Genomic DNA, 22,086 nt, shown 5'->3' with positions numbered 1-22,086 from the left:
GTCGATTACTACGACTATGAGATACCGGATATGGTGTATTTTAAGCAAATACTCTAATTTAAAATATTTCTAAAACGAATTCGGCCCAACAACATTTATATATAACAATGAGAACAAATAATAAATAGGTTCCCAATACAATATACCCCATTACCTAGGTATTGATATAGGGGATGCACACGTGCAGCCACGAGAGGTTGAGTTCAACCCAAAAACGTATCCACATTCCCCATACTAGCCCCACTCGGCCTTTTTTATGTGCTTTGTGTGCTACAAATTGTTTGGCTTGGGAAATTCCTGACGTTTTTGTTGAGGTTTTTATGGAGTCTCCTTTGGGGCCTGGGGCTGCACGAGACGTCCATGAAGAGATAGAGTCTAAAACTAATTTGTGGCAGCAGGCCGGGAAATGGGAAAATATTGTTATTAATATTCGACAAAGGATGGGCATTCCAATAGGGCTCCACCCGCCCAGAGTCGATTAAGTGCCGAACAAATGAAGTGTGCTCCTCCTCCTCGCTTACCACACTCCTTAACCTGCCCTTTATCTATTTTTTCAGGTAAATGGAGTCTGGGCCCTGCCTGACGTTGTTTGTGATTTCTATATAGCCATGGATGTGATATGCTCTACTTCATCGATATTCAACTTAGTTGCCATCTCCATAGACAGGTGAGTTCGTTGCGGAAGACATGCGGAAGATATATCTCATATTTCCTGGTTCCCCAGATATATCGCTGTGACACAGCCAATAAAGTACGCCAAGCACAAAAATAGCCGCCGCGTTTGCCTTACGATACTGCTGGTGTGGGCCATATCGGCTGCCATCGGCTCGCCGATAGTCCTGGGCCTCAACAACACGCCCAATCGCGAGCCCGATGTGTGCGCCTTCTACAACGCCGACTTCATACTCTACTCCTCGCTGAGCAGCTTCTACATACCCTGCATCATCATGGTGTTTCTCTACTGGAACATTTTCAAGGTGAGTACTGAGGGACAGCTGTGGGGGATATGTCATATCATATGCCATCAATATGATACAATAAATATTTTAACAAATTTATAGCTAACAAAAAAACAATTTTAATAGTTTAAATCATACCTTTTTGAAGCATCAACTGTTTAAGGCTTCAAAAGAACATACTTACTTGATTCATGAACACTGCGCTCTTTCCCTGGAACAACAATTTTTTTCCTAAAATTAATTTTTTTCAATCATAAATAATTTAGTTATATCTAAGAAAAAACAGTTTTACCCCTTTTGCGATTCAAGAACATATTTACTTGATTTAAGAACAGTACGCTCTTGTCTTGGAACAAACTTTTATTCCGAAATATAATAATTTCCAAAGTAAATGGGATTGAATCATATGCTATTTAGTAATATCTAATAAAAGTAATTTTAACCCCTTTTGCGATTCAAGAACATATTTACTGGATTCAAGAACAGTTCGCTCTTGTCTTGGAACTAACTTTTGTTCTTAAAAATAATAATTTCCAAAGTAAATGGGATTGAATCATAAGCTATTTAGTAATATCTAATAAAAAGTAATTTTAACCCCTTTTGCGATTCAAGAACATATTTACTGGATTCAAGAACACTTCGCTCTTGAATAAAACTTTTGTTCCTAAAAAAAATAATTTGCAAAGTAAATGGGATATATTCATCAACTTTTATTGTAATATTTAACAAAATACCATTCTTAGCCCCTTTAGGGATTAGTTTTTAAGATTTCCAACTATTTTTTCTGAGTACAGCTAGAGATTTTCATGGCTCATACAGACAAACACGGGTTTCAAGCGCTTTCACTCAGTTCGCAATTAAAATCGGATTTTTCCGAGCCAAGTGGAATCAATATTCCCGTGCTGTCCGTGGCACAATTCGCAATCCGCAATCTGCAATCGGGCCAAAAACGATGGAACGGGATGGCATGGGCTCCTATGTTTGTGCACATTAGCTGCTGACTGGGGGCGAATATCCGGAGGATGCAAGCGCAGCATGGCACTGCTTAATCCGCTCATGCCATCCCGTATCCTGTGCTCTGTGCTCTGCATGTCGTATCCTGTGTTCTGTATCCACCATCCTGTTTGCCATCCGTAGGCGCTGAGGAGTCGGGCGCGGAAGCAGCGGGCGGCCCGCAAGCCCCATCTCTCGGAGCTCACGGGCGGCAGCGTCATCGAGAACATCGCCCAGACGCGGCGCCTGGCGGAGACGGCCCTGGACAGCAGCCGGCACGCCAGCAGGATCCTGCCGGACGAGGCGGCCACCAACACGGCCAGCGGCTCCAACGAGGAGGAGGACGAGAACGCCATCTCGCCGGACATCGACGACTGCCACGTCATCGTGAACGACAAGTCCACCGAGTTCATGCTGGCCACCGTCGTCGAGGAGACGGGCAAGTGAGTACTCGCTCTGCGAGGGGACAGAGGCTTTGGGGCAGGATATATCTATGTCCTTTTTTTGACCAAATACGGGTTATCCAGTTGATTCTTGGAAAATACATACCCATTAAATGGGGATACCTGATAAGAAACGGAAAAGTTTATTGATTTCCAGGTAGATTAAAATATTTAACATTTGATTTTTTTTTGGTTTTTGGTTTTAAATAAATTATTAAATTGAATTATAATTAAATTAAAAATATTTTAATTTTAATATGAAATTATATTTTATTAAACGTGGCATCGTATATTATATTTTCTATCAGATGTTAAAAAAAAAAACAAATTAAGAACTTTAAACATTGATTGAAAGTACTTTTTATTGAAAATTAAAAATATGTACAGTAAATATAATTAATATCGTTTCATTTTTTTCATCTTGGTCTAAGTATTTAAAAATTTATAAAATTAAAAATAATGTTGGAAACTCTTTTTTCTTAAATTCGTATCGAATATTTTTATTTTTAAATGCAATTATGCAAATACTTTCAAATACTGAGTTCGAATTTAAATTTCAAACATTGGTTTTTACTCTTCCTTTTTTATCAGTGTAATTTACCCCTAGTGGCTTGTTGACGACCTGTTTTTATTTGCGGACTTGTTTGTCTCGGGCGAGGGACCTTGTTTTGGCTTCGTATGATTGCCCCCGAATATAAACACGTCGTGCGGATTTGAAATGGACATATAGTTCTGCAAAACCACTTATGTCTTACGTGAACGGGGTTAGCAGTAACTTTCAGTCGATTTCGGGGCAAACTCCGGGCCGGAGAATGAAAGTTGCGGCCCGGAGCTATCTGCGATGGCCTCGGAAAAGTGGAAAAGTTCGCAGCTCAGCAGTTTCGTTTCCGTATCCTTGTCCGCCTTGCGCTGCGGCAAGTTGCAACCTGGCAGCCCTGGCAGCGCTGGCACGTGCCACAAACACGTAATAGATAAGCCTGCTTCTGCTGAGTGGTCTCGAATGCACTTGCCTCCAAAGAGGGCCGAACTCCGGACGACCACCCATTGCCCATGGAAAACTGTCAATCTAATGGCAGGCTCCGCTCGGCCACGGAGCCACTCAGTCGCCGACATAAAGGCGGCACGGCACTGCACTTTAAATCAGGTCCTGCCAAAAGGACACCTCCTCATCAGCACGCTCTCTCCTGCCCATCGCCATCTTCATGCCAATCCCTGCCCAAAACCGCCATTAAGTGCGAGCGTTAAGCGCAGCCAATTAGCATCCTGATGGCCTGCTTAATCCAATAAGGACACGAAATGAAACCATTGATGACAGGCTGCAAGCACAAAGGCTCGGCTGGCTGGGGACGAGATCGAACGCCAGCGAGTGGCTTCAAAGACCGCGAAACTTTTGCTGCCCCCAAAAGAAATCCCGGCCCATGCCCGGGAGAAATAATTCTCAATAATTCAATTAATGCGTCACTTTATTAAAACTCAATCTTGCCTTGCCTTTAATTGACGTTGCGCCCCGATTTTCCCTCTTTTTCGTCCTTCATCAACGCCGCCGCCTCGCCTCCTCTCCGCTGGATTCATTGATTGATTGATGGCCCCCGCCTGCTTTAATTGGAAAACAACGCTCCACATCGCACTCGCAGCAGCGTCGTGGCCCAGATCACCACACAGCCGCAGCTGGTGGTCGCCGATCCGAATGGTAATCATGATTCTGGTTATGCAGCCTCAAACGTTGACGATGTCCTTGCAGGCGTGGCGCCCGCCTCCGCCTCCGCCGCCACATCCGCTGCCGCCCAGCGGAGCAGCGGCTCGCCGCCGGACAGTCCGCTGCCCAGCGGCGCCACCCTCCAGCGGTCCAGCGTAAGCAGCCAGCGGCGCAACACCGCCGACGACTCGCCGAAGCGCGGCGAGCCGGCCCTCAGGTCAGTCGGTGTCGATAACTCCAGGTATTTCTATTTGCTTTCAGATCCTTAGGTCACAGTCCTAGAATCCTCCTAGATTTCCTAGATTGAACAAATATCCTGGCCCTCCTTGATTTCATACACTCAAAGAAATATGCGTCCTAATTTCCTAGAAAATTTGCGGGTTATAACAAATATTTCGAAAAATAAATAAGTTGCCTGATTAAAAACTTTTTTTGTTATTGACGTAAATTAACTTAATGAACATTTTTTCAAAAATAAAAAATGTCCTTTTTGTTTTTGAAATTATAAAATTCAGGATAATAAGTTTAGTTTGTTTTTAGTTTTTTTCATAATTCCTAATGACACATCATCTCACCTCAAATATTTATTATATCGCCAAAGCTGATATTGTAAGAGCATACAAACCTCTGAGAAATATATTTCTTATATATATATATTTTTATCGCCTTATTTTAATTTATAAAATACTGAAAGCCCAGTTGAGAACATTTTAAAAAGCTGTTACTATTATTTCCCAAGTAAAAACGAATTTATTTACTCAACAAATTGTCTTATAATGCTTTAAATGCAAGATCGAATAAATTTATTTTCTTTTACATGGAACAGAAACTTATTTAGCTATGTATTTTGTACCTTATATTTATAATAAATTATTTATAAATATATTATTTTATATATATAAAGAAGCAAGCCTTATCAAAAGTGGCAGCCATTTTGTAAAACATTTTTGGAAGGTTTTATGATTTATTTTTAATTGATTACAAGTTTTCAACAAAAATAAAACCTAATAATAATCAAATGCTAACCTGTTCCCTGAATTTATCCAAGATAAAACAATGTGCCTGGTCACTTGCTGGTCCACTTTCTCATTAGTTAATCAATCACACTCCCACTTAGTAGGTTGATAGAGTCCCAAGCCCCTTGCCCGCACCTCCCAAGCCAGAAATCCCGAAAATAGCCCCGTAATGCCTTAGTTTAGCGCCGCTCGAATGCGTTCTCATGCCGACCGCCTGCCACTTCCGTTTCCGCTTGCAGCGTCGCCATGAAGCCATTGTCCTTTGTCCGCTACGGGGTGCAGGAGGCCATGACTTTGGCACGCAACGACTCCACGCTATCGACCACATCGAAGACGTCCTCGCGCAAGGATAAGAAGAACTCGCAGGCGTCAAGGTGAGTAACAGCCGCCGTCGCCCCCAATTACACTTATTAGTTGGGCCCTCTAACGCCCACCCTCCCCCACTTTCACTTCCCCTCTGCCCTGGCAAAATGCAATATATACCTATTATACCACTCGTACTATATACCATGGCCCATTATCCTTTGCGTGTCGAACAGATTCACGATATACAAGGTGCACAAGGCCTCGAAAAAGAAACGCGAAAAATCGTCGGCCAAGAAGGAGCGCAAGGCCACCAAAACACTGGCCATTGTTTTGGGTAAGTTCACCGCCAGGCCCTGAATCTCCCTGAATATACATGCTAATGCCGCCCCCTTGGTCGACCTCGACCGCAGGTGTCTTCCTGTTCTGCTGGCTGCCCTTCTTCAGCTGCAACATCATGGACGCCATGTGCGCCAAGTTCAAGAAAGACTGCCGACCCGGCCTCACGGCCTACATGATGACCACCTGGCTGGGCTACATCAACAGCTTCGTGAACCCGGTGATCTACACCATCTTCAATCCCGAGTTCCGCAAGGCCTTCAAGAAGATCATGCACATGGGGTGATTGCAAACGCGCACAGCAATGGCAAGGGCAAGGATGGCCAAGGAGGTTTACGATATTGGATGCCAAATGGAAGCTTTACCTACGTTTCGTTCGTCGTTCGTTGGCTTCTCCCCTAGCCTTAAGGTTCAGCTACTTGTGTAAATAGATCTGTATATACCTGTACTCCGGTTAGGGCCCTCCCCCCCCATATGTATGAGCATGACGAGCTGTAGGCTAGGTACCATTTTAAACAATTACTTTAAGCTAAACCCTACCAGACACGCGGATAACACTCCAAAGTAGCCGTAAGTTGCGCTTTACCGGGATAATGTAGTGTTCTTCGTAGGCTGCTCCCCAAACCTATGACATATCACGAGCAGCAAGCCATACCCACCACACAGCACTCGGCCCCCCCCTAAGCAACCCTAATAGTAGGTAAGAGGTAGCATAAGGAAGTTCATATCCCTAGAGGTTCCGCTGGCAATGGTTCCATATCGATGCCCGGTGTCGGTGTCGGTTCGTAGAGTTAGTTAGTCAAATCATCGGATACACAGAGTTAGGTTAGCTAGCGGGCCTCGGGGTCGGCGCCCTCCACCACAGACACACTTCACATGTACGACTGGGTCCCGGGAGGGAGCGGAAGGTAGAGTATCTAGCATACAACTCGGCAGAGCGACACGGACACACACACGAGCAGACACCATAAATCAAATGAGCCCCACAAATGAATACAATATCGGGGGGCGCTGACCTCGATGCTGCACCCGCTTAGAGCTCACTTTGCGTTCGAGTTTCGGTTCTCTTAGCCATAGCGATGAGCATTTAAGATCCAGAGGTCGTAACTAGGCTAGTCATATATATATCATGTAGCATAGCACCCCCTGGGTGGCGGATGCATAGCAAGGAGTGGGAGAATCAGGGTATGCAGAGCCAAGGCTCCGCATTGCTAGAAGCAAGGGGCGGGTGCTAGAGCTCCTGCTCGGGAGCCAACTTAGCAGCTATACTCATCGGTCTAGGCGTGCGTGTATAGTGAAATATCAAAACTGAGTTTTGAAACACGGACCAAAAGCCTCGTCCTGCCAGGGTCCTGCGATCCCAGGAGATCCCAGGAGATCCCCGCGAAACGGCAGGAGCGAGGACCCTTGGTCCCTGCTTTCAACAGCCGTCCTCTTAACTGTTTCTATATGACAAATAATTGATAGGTAATTGCTCCTACGTGTGTAGTAGTTTATAAAACAATTCCATTTACTAAACATAGCATAGCGTATAAGGTATAGCTCACATTTCCCAGGGCGGACCGTTGGAAACTCGAGGAAAAGCTCAACAGTTTTTATACTTTCCTAAGAACTCCAATACAAATACAGTGGCGCGTGTGTTGAGTGTGTGTTGCTGAGTGTTCTTTTTTTTCGACAGGTTAGTACACTAGTCCCTAAGCTTAGGGTAAGACTATGGAGAATGTTGAACTTTCGGATCAGTGCGAGATGCTCTTAAGTTAGGTTCTTCCAAAGGAAACGCTTATTAATTATAGCTAATTGGTAATTTTGCAATTCGAACAAACTATTTATACGTACACCGACACAAAGGATTCCTGTTGATTTATCAAAATTGTAGCCTCAGTTTTCCCCTCGTTGAATTGTTGTCTGTTATCGTTGATTTGTGAACGAGATATAGCATAGTCTTAAGGTCCCTCCCCCTCCGTAGCGAGATCTCTCTACCGAATAAAGCATATATACATCATATACGATACCGAGTTTGTAAAATAACTGAAAACGGACATGGAAACGGAAAAACTGAAATGAAAAAGGAACTATTTTAAAGAAACGGAAATATTTGTTTTTTTTTCTAGACAATTATGAGAATTATTAACTAAATAAAGCGTAGGCTAAGCTCTAAGAAAAGCAAACTATTTCAAAAATAATTATCATAGCTTACGGAAATAATAATAGCGAATAACAACAATAAACTAATGATACCAAATAGGATGTGGAGCGGCCTAGACTTCGTCGGCATAAGCGTACATCAAATAAATAAAGCAAAACTGAAAATATTTCAAGGCAAAACAAATCGCGAACTTTTTATTTCGATGGGAGAAAGTTTTTTCGCTTGGCTCCGGGGGCTGGTAAGTTCACATACAGTACGCCTGTATAAATGGCCTCCTGCTTTCCCTTTCAGCTTCCTGCTCCCCTGTATATATCAACATTTTATTGCACTTATATGAGCTGATAATAAAATTCCAATAAGCATGAAAAGAAATAAAAATACTTACACAAGACAAACAAGGCGCACAATGGCTGGAAGTGAGTTCCGGTGGTTGGGCTGCTCTGTTTCTGGGCTGCTGGCTCCCCGGCTAGTGAAATCCATTCGGGGAGCTGCTCACGGCCGTCGCCACCTCTTGGGAAACCGAAAACCCAGCTAAGAGCCTCTAAATAGATGAAAGCAGTCGGAGTCGGAGTCGGGGCCAAGGAGTCCTCCACCACCACACCACTCGTCATATTCTAATGGGTGCTCAGTCAGACAGTCCGGCAGTTGGAGGCGGGTATTCGCATCCGCAGTCGGACGGGTGAGTAAGTGGGAAAGGGAGCGAACTGAAGTCTTCCTGGTCTGAACCGGCCTCCTACACTGCGGAAAAACTCGCAGTTTTACGACAGTTTTTGGTATTTTATAGATTTATTTCACATTTTGTGACAGAGCATCCAGTTTGTCGGTTATCGAAAGAAGAGTATAGGTGATTGACAGAAACAGCAAGGAAGTAGATAAAATTCTTTAATACGTTTTGGTATGTAACCCATTAATTGAACAACGAATCTTTTTTTTAGATATAGTTAATCGAGTATAATATTCATAGCTTCCAGTTTCAGGATAATTGAAAGAGCAGGGAGAGATTGACATCTAAAGAAAGGATTCTTTAAGGTGCTCCTTTGATACCAATAGAAATATAATATACTATAAGAAGAATTTAGTATTTTTTAAAAAAAGTTCTCATAGAAGGGCTGTAGAATGATTATGACGGTCATGTTTGTTAAATATTTTGTTTGTGAAGCTAAAGGGCATTCTATTACGGTACCAAAAGAAATAAAATTATAAGTATTACTATTAGACGAATTTAGTATTTTTAGTATTTTTTCTGTGCTTAGTGTGTGTTTAGTACTCTGTTTTGTATTTAGTATTTTAGTTGTCAAATACAGGTTACAAGTATTGTATTTTGGAAGCCAAAAGGCATTCTACAAAGGTGAATATATAGCGCACATCTAAGGATATTTCATTATTTTCTTAAATGAAATATATTAACGTTTTTCGATTATTAACAACCTGCAATTCATTTGAAGCCCATGGCTATCACAAATTTCTTTCAATGGCGCCGGGAATGAATGCCAATTTGGTTCTCGCACAGCTACACCGCCTCGGTCCGCAGAGTCTCCATTGTCTTTGAGCTGTGCCTTGGCCTGACCATAAATACAAATGTAAAAAGGGCAACCAGAGCCGACCGCTGACCCCCAGCTCCTGCTCCTTGGAATTCCTGCCTCCATTCGAGTGCCAGCCAAGTTGTTTCATTCGATTGTGTGTCTTCGACTGCCCGACTGCCGGGGCGAGAGTTGTGTGCTCTATGTCCATAACTAATTCGAACTAAATGATGTACTAAAGTGTTGAGGGAACACGGATACTAGTGCCCAGAGGAATGGCAGTCAGACAGTCATTCCTCCAGCAGGAAACCAGAAGTACGGCATGGACACATCCGAGAGGAGGGTGCGTATGAAATGTTTTCCGTCTGGGGGCGATATCTTATCGTTACACACACTGGGTGGCGATAATTGACAGACCATTAACGTTTGGATTGCAAAAGCCAAAGTGAAACTGGCATGGGGAAGGCGACAGGCAGGCGTTTGAGTCTTAAAGGCATATGTGAGCCAGGCATATCGATGACCAGAGATTGTGTGATTTGCCGAGATTCCGAGGAATCGAGTGATCCAAATCGAGGACTAAATTCCACCAAAATTAAAGAGGCGTTTCACTGCGAGCCAGCGATAGAAGGCCAGCCCAGCCAATCAGCTGACTTGGGGCATGCCACCCCGCAACCGCACCCTTTTGGCTTAACCTCTGACCCGGAATGGAATTCTGGCAACCGGAAACTCTACCATCCAGAGTCAAAATCGAAAAATATGCACACGACCAGAAATAGTTTAAATACAAGGCCGAATATTAAAATGTGAAGGGACTTGGGACGCAGGACTCGGAACTCGGAACTCGGGACCCAGGACCTCTGGCGATGGGGTTAGTGCAATCAAGCATGCCTTCTCAGTGGATTACTGTCCCGGCCTGACCTGCCGCCGTTTCAACTTCACGGTCGATGACTTTTCAGCCTTCTGGCCGGCGAAAGATGAAAGGCAGCTCGCCAGGGCTGCGGAGCTGAGTGACCAGCTATAAACTGGGCGCAAATTCACTCCCCGAATATCGGACTTTGAGGGGGACAACTTCTTTACACGCTTGGCTTGTCCCTACAAAAAAGGGTCTCCTGCTTCTTATTTTTCTTCCTGAATATTTAGAATTTATAAAAGGATAAACTATATATTTTTGCCAGCCGAAAGATGGGTATCTGGGCACATAAGTTGATCAGGAAAAATATTATTTTAAAATTTTACTTTTATCACTATGTAAAGTGTTTAACCTAACAAACATTACTTAGTAGCCAATTTGGAGTATAAATAATTTAATTAAATATTTAAATTTAATTATTTGGAATACTATTTCTCAGTAACTAATTTAAAGTATAATTTATTTATGCTCAATTACTAGGAAATGTAGCTCTATAAATGTTTTGAATATTTTGAACTGTATATATATATATTATTTGTTAAAGCAAATTAAAAATTAAAGTCTATATTTAGTCTGAAAAAATGTCATAAAAAGCTTTATAGCATTCTTGATATGCTTAGAGTATTTTAAAATGACTTGTAGGGTTTTAAAATATTTTCAACTGTATTCCTCTTTGCCCTGAGGACTTGGCACTTGCTCAAGTGACTGGAAGCTCTTATATTTATGGATTCGCAAGGAGGACCGCAGTCATCGTCTGCTCCCTCTTCAGTTGGCAGGGTCAATATAATTTTACTGTCATCCGATTATCGTCCTGGTTGGTTGGCTGCCGTCAAGATCGATTCAATGGCGGGCCCTTGAGGAGGTCTAGCACTCTCAATTAACTCCCCAAATCCCACCCTTTTTTGTTTTTACACTTTTCTTCTTTAAATATTATATTCTAGTTAGCTAATGTTCAATGGTAAAGGATTAAAAAAGAAAACAATACTATTCGACTGGTTAAACACCTTTAATACACATCTTGGTGTACCATTAAGGGCCACTCAAAACGAAGTCATCATCCCAGTAGCCCCTGGGATTACCTTTAGTTCAGTCAGCCCCGGGTCAGTATCAAAAATCGTGCTGTGACTGTTCGGGCGAGTTATAAAACTATGAGTAAATTTCCAGAAGTTGTGGCTGCTGCGTACAAATCGGTGCTCCCTGGCAAACAGATCGCCGTTCCCGAGGACGAAATCTAGTAACCAAATCTAGAAACTGAACCACCGGATCGGTGCAGGCGAGCAAGATGGTGGAGTTCGGCTTCGACCTGAAGCACCTCTTTCCGCAGCCCATCATCCGGGTGCAGGCGGACGCGCTGCGTCCCAAGCTCCTAGCTCGGCACCCCGTCCTTCCGTACATCCCCCAACAGCGCCAGCGGGGATCGGGCCAGCCGGCGCCGGCGGTGGGGTCCAGCTGCGAACTGAGCCAGATCCTGGACGTGATGGGCCAGCTGTCGGCGGTGGCCCAGGGGCTGCGCCACCCGGTGACCACCGCCGCCAAGCTGACGCCCGACCAGGTGGTCTACCTGATGGCCGACAAGGATGCGGCCGGGCGCTGGACCGTTGCCGGCCTGCTCAAGGTCGGCACCAAGGACCTCTTTGTGTTCGACAACAAGGGCTCGTGCCGGCGGGCAGATCAAACGCCGGCCATCTTGGACTTCTATGTCCACGAGTCGCGCCAGCGCCGCGGCCTGGGCAAGCAGCTGTTCCAGCGGATGCTGGACGAGCAGGGCTGGACGGCGGGCAAGTGCTCGGTGGACCGGCCCTCCGACAAGCTGCTCGCCTTCCTGGACAAGCACTACGGCCTGGTGAGCACCATACCCCAGGGCAACAACTTTGTGCTCTACGAGGGCTTCTTCGAGAATCCGCACGCCAAGATCCTGTCGGCGCGCAGCCGGCTGCCGGGCGGCCCGATGCGCAGCCAGAGTCAGGGTCACCACCTGCGCCAGACCCAGACGCACATGCAGACGCAGCAGCAGACGCAGCAGCAGCCGCAGGGACTGGCAGCTGGGCAGGCCGTCAATCCCAGGCACTACAGAAGGGACATCGCCGGTCAGGGGCCGGGCTCGAGCCTGGGACACCATCTGACCGCATCGCTCCACAGGCGTGCCCCCTGGGAGACGCCGCGCAACTTCAACAGCATGCACTAGATACAGGCCACCAGGGGCCAGAGAGCCAACCACTAGGTGTACCCGTACCCGTTCCCGTACCCCCTAACTGTCAGCCTACTCCCTGGAGAGCTCACGCTCGACTCGTTGCCACTTGGGGCACTCATCGCACACAAAATTGCTAGTTTATGTTCAAATTTGAGAGGTTCCTCACTGTTTTACCATTCAACCATGCAGAAAAAAAAACTAAACATATCCACATTTCAAGGTTTTACCAAATAAATGATATTATGTAGGCGCACATGTAGATGCTGAGAGTGAAGATACTTGGATTAGTCAAGTGAGCGTAAGCTTAAGGGTCGATTTCTCAATGTCATGTTAAGGTTACAGTTAATTATCTGTGGAAAAGTTAACGGATTAAGTTAAAATGTTTAGCAATACAAGTTCGTGTTCTCAATATGAAGTGACTTAAAGAACTTAATTTTTTTTAAGAGAATGGGTTAAGTTATATGCATGAATAGGTTAACATGAGGTTAAATTGTTCGGCAGTCAAGTTTGTTTTCTCAATGTGATGTTGGTTTTGGGAACGTGAATTTTGTGTTACCTTACCTTAATACCTTACTACCTTACCTGTTACCTTACGATTCAGTGGAAAATGGTACTTAGGAGTAATGATTAAGAATTAGGGTCGATTTCTCAATGTCAAGTTAAGGTTATTGGTAGTACTGTGGGAAAAAGTTAACAAGGAACTCCTTGATGTTATGTAGATGCGCATGTAGATTGCTGAAAGTGTGAAGTTAATTGGATTAATCAAGTGAGCCTAAGGTTAAGGGTCAATTTCTCAATATCATGTTAAGGTTACTGTTAGTTATGTGTTGAAAAAAGGAAACTAAAAGTTGCAAGATAAGTATGATTTCTTAACAATATGTGAATTTAAAGATGTGAAATTGATTCAGTTGGAAATGTTACTCAAGAATAGGTTGATTTCTCAGTATAGTGTTAAGGTGCCAGTTAGTTATGTGTCAAACAACTTAACAGTGGGTTAAATTAGTGGGAGAAAGAATTTAGTTTGTTAATTCTAGAACCATACATCTTTAAAGAGCCTGTTATTATGTAGCTTCTATTGAAGAGTTTTCTGTCAAATAAAACCTAACCTCCTATTGAGAAACTGGCAACCGAAGGATACATTTATTTGAATCATTAGGGGTACATTCCTGAAATGTCTTTAATGCTCTTCAAAACGGGGCTGATTGCCAAATCAAAGGCCATGCAGCAATACAAACGCCAGTGGGCCACCGAATTTGCTTGTATTTGCATAGTTTAATTTTCATTTAACTTATATTTGCCGTCACGTAGCCAAAAATAGCCGAAACGGCCAAAAATGCAAAATGCCCAGCCAATGATTGGGGCTCTTTTCGTTGATTTCCATCGGTTGTCGGTTGCGTTGTTTGCCCTTGTTGTTGTCGGTTGTCGGCGGCCGCCTGGTTGTTGGTCGGTTGTTTGTTGTTCGCTGGGCTGTCGTTGATTCGTTTGCATTGCCATAATATCTAATGGGCAGTCAAAAGTTGATGGGGCCTTGACTTTGCCCAGAACTGGCTGCTGGCAGTTATTATATCGCATCATTTGAGCCAAGTGTCCGCACATGCAGGCCAAGCGAACTTGGAGAACGCAAATCCAGCGGATTGGAAGGCTGTGCGGCTCTGTGGATATAGGTAGATATCTATGGCTATAGAGTCATAGAACAAGCTCTGCGGAAATGATGCCGAAGAAACAATGGCGGGCGGGAAAACCAAATGAAATTCAGTTTAGCCCAGGCACTCACCGCCACACACCACGGGCACACACACACAGACAGCGGCGCAAAACACAGTGGTGCAAATATTAAAATTGAGCATTTTTGTCACGTGTCAAACGCCATTTATGCGCTTCGTGATCGCACGCGGCTGGGAGTTGGGAACACGGACAGATGTGCGGGGGCGAAAAGGGGTGTCAGAGGGTTAAGCAGCCGGGCGTCATCGGGGGACGGGCAGATCCGTCTCCGACGTCAGACGGTTCGAGGAAAGGAATGTCCTTCAATCCGATTTTGGGGCTCTGAAAAGTCCCAAAAATAGCCAGACTGATAGGGAAGTTTTCAAAGTTTTTAAAGCTCTCAGGTCAGTGCTAGAAGTGCTCTATTTCAATCATTATATCTTGAGATAATCGATAAAACAAACTGAAAAAAATAGTACATACTATATATATATTATAAATAACATAAATAGATTAAGAAAGATTAAAGTTTGTGGTTTGTAAAGCAAAAGCGTACATGAATATAATCATATTACTCTTTTAACTTCTCTAAAACAATTTAATTTTACAAAAATAAAACGGAAATATATGTACATTTTACATTCATTTTATGTACCTTTACTGTATAGTATCTTTAATTCAAAATTGTAATTTTACATAAATATTTTTATAACTATTTTAACTTCTCTAAAACATTTTAATTTTACAAAAATAAAATAGGAATATATGTTCAATTTACAGTTTTAGTCTCTACTTTATTATTCTGCTAATAATAATGTTTACATTTTTAGTTAGATTTTACATTTATCGTTTACGTTATATTAAATTTATAATTATATGAGTAGGATATTTTTATCTGATTGTAGTATATTGCAAATTTTATGGTAAGGGTTTATTAATTTTTTATTGGTGTATTTATATTTTATTTTTAATCAAATAAGTTTTGTAGTTGGCCTGATTATAGTTATTGATGTTCTATGTTTTTTTCTTTTTATAATTCAAGTTTGTTTTTTTTGATTTGAGTATACTTTAGTCGTGACACTTGACTACCTTTTTTTCTCCTGCTATTTGCTGCTTGTGTTTTCATGTTAAAGGGTGGCGAGTGGGCGTGCCTCGTAGGTGCGTGGCTTTGTGGCCACGGTTTCGAGTGCCCTTCGATGGTCGCCCACGTAGAGTTTTATTTTAAAGCTATTCCTCGGTGCCGCTTCAAATATTTATAAAATAACCCCAAAAGTGTCGGCTCAAGTGTGTGGTTGCGAGTGTGCGGGACAGTTTTATTAGCATATATCGATTGCACTTAGACGGCGCTGGCAGCGGCGTCGGCAGAGGCCATTGTGCAAACTAAGTAAAGGCAAAACAGCCAGGGAAAACTCGAAAACTCCCGTCTGCCCTTGCTTACTGTATTGTTTTTAATTAATTTATGGCTTACACAACGAAAGCAGCGCATACATAAAAAGGTATATACATACGAGGCGTGCAAGTGAAAGGAAATCGAGAGAATTTCGAATTTGATTTCCATTTATGATTTTAATTCGTTTTGTTTATATTGATTTATTCCAGCATATTTATTTAGCAGCGCTCTCCGTCGCACTTTTTTCCCCTTGGCTTCAACTGCGTTGCGGTAGTTTTCAATTTAATGGCTCACACGCCACACTGCGTATGAGCAATATTGCGTATACGCCCCGAAAATCTAGTTTTTATCATGTATTTGAACATTATGACACCGTTGGGCGTTTCTCTGGTATTGCCTCGTATGCAGAGCATTTCGTGGAAACTAGATGTCATTTATGGCTTTTGTGGCCGTTTTTCCAGGTGCAACACACGGCGTATGCGCAATCTTGCCTTGTCAGAGTTTCCCAGAAGGCAATTATCGCTGGATTCTTTGAAATAACTGGCCAGAGGAGTCGAACAAAGGAGCAGAATGGCAAAAGCCATCTCACTGCGCTGCAGAATGACATTCTGGGAAATGGCATTCGTACTTCTGCCGATTGACTACCGAACAACCCTTTGTGCATTCCTGAATCCCCCCCCGAATCGAACTTTGAGTCTTCGCAGCACCATCATCTATTTATGGCCCTGTTTGGGCTAGGACCTCTAATTTCCTTGGCACAGCTCTCAACCTTTCCGCAGTGCAGTACAGGCCAGAAGCGAAGAGCCCTTTCAAATGGCAGGACACGTGCCACTTACTGAGTGACAAACGCTGTCCCACTCATCCGTAAACAGGCGCTAAACAGGAACCACGTTTAAAAATAGTCAGGCGAAGTGGGTGGGCTGCATGAATATTAAATAACGATAAATATCGACACCCCCAGGGGTGGCTAAAAATAGTCTGGAAGGAGAGGAAGCTGGAGTTCGGCAAGTGACTCGACTATCATATGCCCTTTGTGCAGGCCTGCCTTTCACTGGCCTTTCCACCGAATCAAACTTTGAGTCTTCATAGAACCATAATTTCATTTTGGTTTATAGAATTGGTCTAAAACAAGACGGAACTCTAGTACGGCGAGTGACTCGACTATCTTATACCCATTAATCAGTTAACAAATTTAACTTATTAACTAATAGTATGATTTTAAACATTTTTACACTGAATAATAGTATATGTAATAGTAGTATTAGTAGTAGTACTTGTATCTATGAAGTTATTTATTACGATAGACAGGTTCAGGTACCATCTTATCCTTAAGGAGGAATATCATCCTTGGTACACTTTACCAGTGTAAGCCGTGTAAATCATTTAGGGGTTTTCCTCTTCCAGATGGCTGAGGATTGGGGACTGAGGAGAATGGAGAATGGCGAGCGAAGAGATAGCTGTGCTCCAAAAAGCTGATAATGCAAAAAGGCTTTGAAAATCATTTGTTACACTACGCGTATGGATGACTGTAAAGTGCCTCCGCAGGCACTCGCTCCGTCTCTGTCCGTCCCGTCGCCCCGTCCCTTTCCCGCCCACCGCCTTTCTCACCGGCCATGCTGTAACAATAATGTGCACTTATTTTTTATGGCAATCATTTAAGACAAAAATGTAGCTGCGGCAGAGCGAAGTGGCAGCAGAGCCAGAGCCAGAGCCAGAAGTAAAATAAAAGCAGCCGAGTCCCTCGAAAGGAATGGGAGCAAGAAGGACCTCTTACAAAAGTATTTGTACAAGAGTCCACATATCTAAATGTTTGTGAGTGGCTGTGCGAGGGGGCAACAAAGTGGGGCAGGAAGCGGAATGGCGCCCAAAAAGTTGGAGGAGCATTTTAGGAGCAGTTCAATGCGACTCCCAGGACTCCGGGCTGTTGCCCACTCCCTCGCGCACGGCTCAGTCGTGCCTCTCTTTCGCGCGGCAACGATGATGAACGTCAATCAGGGAAATTGCCATTTTTTCAACAATTTTTCACTCCTTCTTGGGCCACTGGCTTGACGTCAGCAAGCCAAAGCGGAAAGCTAACTCCGTTTTTACTCGACTGGCTTCAGTGGTCGAGGATACCAATGCATTAACATTCATCAAATGACAAAAGAAAACTCTCTAAAGCCAAATGAACTCTGCATCCAACAGCATTGCTTCTCATTAGTTTCTTTATCTTAACTTAAATTAAAACGACATTATTCACCATATATCATTTAATTAATATCAAACCTCGTTGTGCTCGTTGTTTAATTTCCAATCCATTGGCGTTTAAATTTTAAATTTTGAAGTTTTGAGATTTTTTGAAAAAATTTATGTTCAATATTCAGTTTTTTGGCTGCCAAAATGGATCTAAACGTCAGATCGAGGAATGTCGTACCTCGTCGAGCTTGTTGTTTAATTTCCAATCTTTCGGCGTTTAAATCCTAAAATTTTGAACTTTTGAGATTTTTTGATAAAATTTATGGTGCACCCCCTTACAAATATTTGAATCTCATTTTTCGCCCTAAATATTCAGTTTTTTGGCTGCCAAAATGGATCTAAACGTCAGATCGAGGAATGTCGTACCTCGTCGAGCTTGTTGTTTAATTTCCAATCTTTCGGCGTTTAAATCCTAAAATTTTGAACTTTTGAGATTTTTTGATAAAATTTATGGTGCACCCCCTTACAAATATTTGAATCTCATTTTTCGCCCTAAATATTTAGTTTTTTGGCTGCCAAAATGGATCTAAACGTCAGATCGAGGAATGTCGTACCTCGTCGAGCTCGTTGTTTATTTCCAATCTTTCTTCGTTTAAATCCAAAATTTGGAAATTTTGATATTTTTTGAAAAAATTTATGGTGCACCCCCTTACAAATATTTGAATCTCATTTTTCGCCCTAAATATTCAGTTTTTTGGCTGCCAAAATGGATCTAAACGTCAGATCGAGGAATGTCGTACCTCGTCGAGCTCGTTGTTAAGTTTCCAAATTATTTTCGTTTAAGTCCTAAGATTTTGAACTTTTGAGATTTTTTGAAAAAAATTATGGTGCACCCCCTTACAAATATTTGAATCTCATTTTTCGCCCTAAATATTCAGTATTTTGGCTGCCAAAATGGAACTAAACGTCAGATCGAGGAATGTCGTACCTCGTCGAGTTCGTTGTTTAATTTCCAATCTATTTTCGTTTAAATCCTAAAGTTTTGAACTTTTGAGATTTTTTGAAAAAATTTTTGGTGCACCCCCTTACAAATATTTGAATCTCATTTTTCGCCCTAAATATTCAGTTTTGTTGGCTGCCAAAATGGAACTAAACGTCAGATCGAGGAATGTCGAACCTCGTCGAGCTTGTTGTTTAATTTCCAATCTATTGGCGTTTAAATCCTAAAATGTTCAACTTTTGAGATTTTTTTAAAAGTTTTGCCCTTAATAGGTTACTTTAACTTTTCTTTGAACAGTTTTAAACAAATCTGTTGGATAATCTTGTGAAACAATTTCCTGCCAATTAAAAGGGAAAGCGCTTTGGGTTTTCCCGTGAAAGCGGCAGCAACCCTAGATCGACTAATTAACCGAGCTCCCATATTTCTTTGTTACAGCATTTTTCCAGTTTTCCCCGCTTTTCCTCTGCCGGAATCTCCCGCGTCGCCTGGTCAGCAGTTTAGCACTGCTTTGCATTATCTCCTAGTGCAGCTTTCATGTAAAAAGTTTAACCAGCCATGAATTTCCGCTGCACATTCTCCTATAATTTTCTTAACGCAAAGTTTTTGTGACAATTACGTACGTGTGGCCAGGTGGGTTGCTTGAAATCGCGGGGGCTCTGGCTTTTTTGGCTTGGGTTCTCAGCGTTCGTGCCACTTACACGTGACGCAGGCAGGCAAGAGTTGACTGGGTGGACAGGGGGATGGTTCTTCGGAAGACAACTTACCGTATAAATGCAGCAGAACATGTCGCTGTTGCTGCGGCCAGGTGAGCCACGGATGACAGACAGCCAGTTTGGTTGACTGGAGCTCGAGGGGCACACGGATGGATCCTCACGACATCCTCATAGTCGTCACTGTCGCGGATGCCAAGACTTGTCGCAAGTACTTAGAAAACTTTACACTATATAAGCTTAACTTTGCCTGGGCGAGCGGTCTGCGGGGGGCGAAAGGCAGGGAAAAGATCAGGCAGAAGGCGGTAATAATATGACAATAATGACACTGTTGACGGTGTCTGGTGTCTGGCCAACAACAGCCAGGACAACCAGGACCCGCACCACCTCCCTGGCACCACAAATTATGGCACACTTTTCAGCGCATCTCGCATAATTTCACTCGAGCAGGCCACCACGAGCAGCTAAAATGCAACTCCATTTAAGCCAACTTGGAATTTAAGTCCTTGTGCCATCGGTTTTGTTTTTGTTTTCGATTTTCCCTGGTCGGGCGGCGCGTGCTGCTGCTCCTGGGCACTGGCTCACTCAAAGGAAATGAGAAAAATTTTCTTCATTTCCGTTAAATGTCACCACACTTTGACTCTGACCAGTGTCAGTTCCCCGCTGCAGAGCCTGTTGAATGGCCGCCGGGCCGAGAAAATCGGTCCATTAAAGGCCAGTCTCAGGATTTAGGATTTAAGAAAAAACCTACTTCATCTTTAATACTTAATATTTAGGAATCAATCATCGTGGTTCAACATGTCGCACTTAACAATCTTAAAATAATATCTACCTACATTTACCTATCATTATCTGAAATTCACACACTATACAACCATCATTCATCTCTCATTAAACAATTTAGAATTCAAAAAGAGAATTAAAAATTTACACAAAAAAATTGTTTAAAAATGTTAAAATCATGTTAAACTAATAAAAAAGTAATATTAATGTAACTTGCATGTGATTTTTTTTATAAAATTATAACTGGGTGCTTAAAATTCCCAACTAGCTCTAGCTACACATAACCTAAGGTTAAAAGTATTAGCTAGTTTTAATGTTAATATGCATAAATAAAAACTTTTAGATTTAGAAATTTTTAAAAATTCAAATAATAGTTTAATTTTTTATGCAAACATATTTTTACGTATACCTTATAACTTGAAGAAAACCAGAGTTTTGTATTTAGAAGAAATTCATTTGGTTGTTTAACATACCCAAGCATAGATATTAATTTTTTATAGCTAAAAACCATATAACAATGAAGAGATTTCAGAGATTATAATGTTGCTAATGAAAGCCCAGCCCAATCGGCTCTATCTCTTGTGCAGCTTTGAACTTTGTAATTCCCAGCCGAAAACAATTGTCTCGCAGGCGGAGAACGAGGTCCTCGCTGAGCCAGGACCCATGTTTCCCCTTTCCTGGGGGAGTGGAGTGGGTGGAGTGGGTGTAGTGTGTGGGGCTGGCAAATCGTAAAGCGACATTAACTTAACAGCCTTAAAAGCTTAGCTCCCCTGTTCGGCTCGTTGTTCTGTCTTTCGTTGGCCGTGCTATCGCTAACTCAATTTTTCACTGCCATTGTAGGCCCTGCTCCTTTTCGGCTGCCAACTGCTAAAGGAAAACTGCCGGCTGACAGGCCAAGGCATACGTTCGTATCCTATGCCATCCCGATTGCGAAAATCTACATTAACTGATTTTTATTTCACTTTGTCGGCGACATTTCGTAATGCGTTGCAAATCGAAAAGGAAGAGCGGCCAGAAAGCGAATTAGACGTCGACTGCGAAAGTCAGCCCTGCGAAAGCCACAATTTTTTGGTAATTAGCTGAGAAAAGGCAACTTTTGTCGGCGGACGAACTTCGGGGCTTATAAATAATGCGACAAAGCGCTCAATGTCAGGGAATTACCATTGAGTTGTCTATCTCTCACATGCAAATTTTAAAGAAATCGGAAAAACCAGCGTGGGAAGTCGGATTTTATATCACGAAAATGAGATTGATAGGTGGCACAGATACCACAAAGACTTCAATTATTCAATACATAAAAATTTTTTGTGGATGTTGTATTCTCATTGATTACGAAAAATGTGTCAAAATTGTTGTCATTTGTGACATTAAACATTTTTTATGGAATATATATAAAATCAAGATCAATCTTTATTAATTGAAGAATTTATTTACATACACTTTTGCTGATGAAGATTATTTAAAAAATATATTCATTTTACTTTATAAGCATTTTTTAAAATAAAAATCTTTTTCCTTTGAACTTTGTTTTTATTTTAGGCCCAGTTCTTGGAACCTTTTATAGGTCTTACAGTACACCCTTGCCCTTCCTTTTTCAGTGCGTGCCACAAAGGGGTTTGTGGCCCATCGTGCCACATACAGACAGACACACGCACGCGGCACAGACATGACACATTTATGCGTGTGTATATAATTTATGTCTATACTTATTTATGCGTATTTTTGCAGCGTGCTCCTTTCTCCCATTTGATGTACCATGATTAATGGTGTAGGTGAGGGCACTGCCACCGGGGGGCTGGGCGCGGGGAGGG

At 42.6% G+C, this 22,086-nt stretch overlaps 2 protein-coding genes across 6 annotated transcripts in view; both read left to right on the top strand.

Moving 5' to 3' along the window:
- Nucleotides 1-8,088, top strand: part of LOC108024762 (dopamine D2-like receptor) — a 65,680-nt gene extending 57,592 nt beyond the window's left edge. The window contains exons 5-12 of one of the 5 annotated variants that reach the window (XM_044093368.2): nucleotides 558-667; nucleotides 725-977; nucleotides 2,097-2,395; nucleotides 4,033-4,085; nucleotides 4,137-4,332; nucleotides 5,347-5,481; nucleotides 5,647-5,747; nucleotides 5,824-8,087. In XM_044093368.2, the coding sequence (XP_043949303.1) occupies nucleotides 558-667; nucleotides 725-977; nucleotides 2,097-2,395; nucleotides 4,033-4,085; nucleotides 4,137-4,332; nucleotides 5,347-5,481; nucleotides 5,647-5,747; nucleotides 5,824-6,035 (1,359 nt within the window). In that variant the 3' untranslated portion in view covers nucleotides 6,036-8,087. Of the gene's footprint in view, nucleotides 1-557; nucleotides 668-724; nucleotides 978-2,096; nucleotides 2,396-4,029; nucleotides 4,333-5,346; nucleotides 5,482-5,646; nucleotides 5,748-5,823 lie in introns of all 5 variants that reach the window. The other 4 variants (XM_017094875.3, XM_044093367.2, XM_044093366.2 and 1 more) reach the window with 4 other exon arrangements.
- A 3,313-nt stretch (nucleotides 8,089-11,401) lies between these two features.
- Nucleotides 11,402-12,769, top strand: LOC108024426 (alpha-tubulin N-acetyltransferase 2). Its single transcript, XM_017094344.3, has one exon. The coding sequence runs from the start codon at nucleotides 11,608-11,610 to the stop codon at nucleotides 12,508-12,510; it is 903 nt and encodes a 300-aa protein (XP_016949833.1). The 5' UTR covers nucleotides 11,402-11,607; the 3' UTR covers nucleotides 12,511-12,769.
- Nucleotides 12,770-22,086: the final 9,317 nt, after the last annotated feature.

Source organism: Drosophila biarmipes, chromosome X (genome assembly GCF_025231255.1).
Source record: "Drosophila biarmipes strain raj3 chromosome X, RU_DBia_V1.1, whole genome shotgun sequence".
NCBI classification, from domain to species: domain Eukaryota; kingdom Metazoa; phylum Arthropoda; class Insecta; order Diptera; family Drosophilidae; genus Drosophila; species Drosophila biarmipes.
This window is presented reverse-complemented; position numbering and strand designations above follow the sequence as displayed.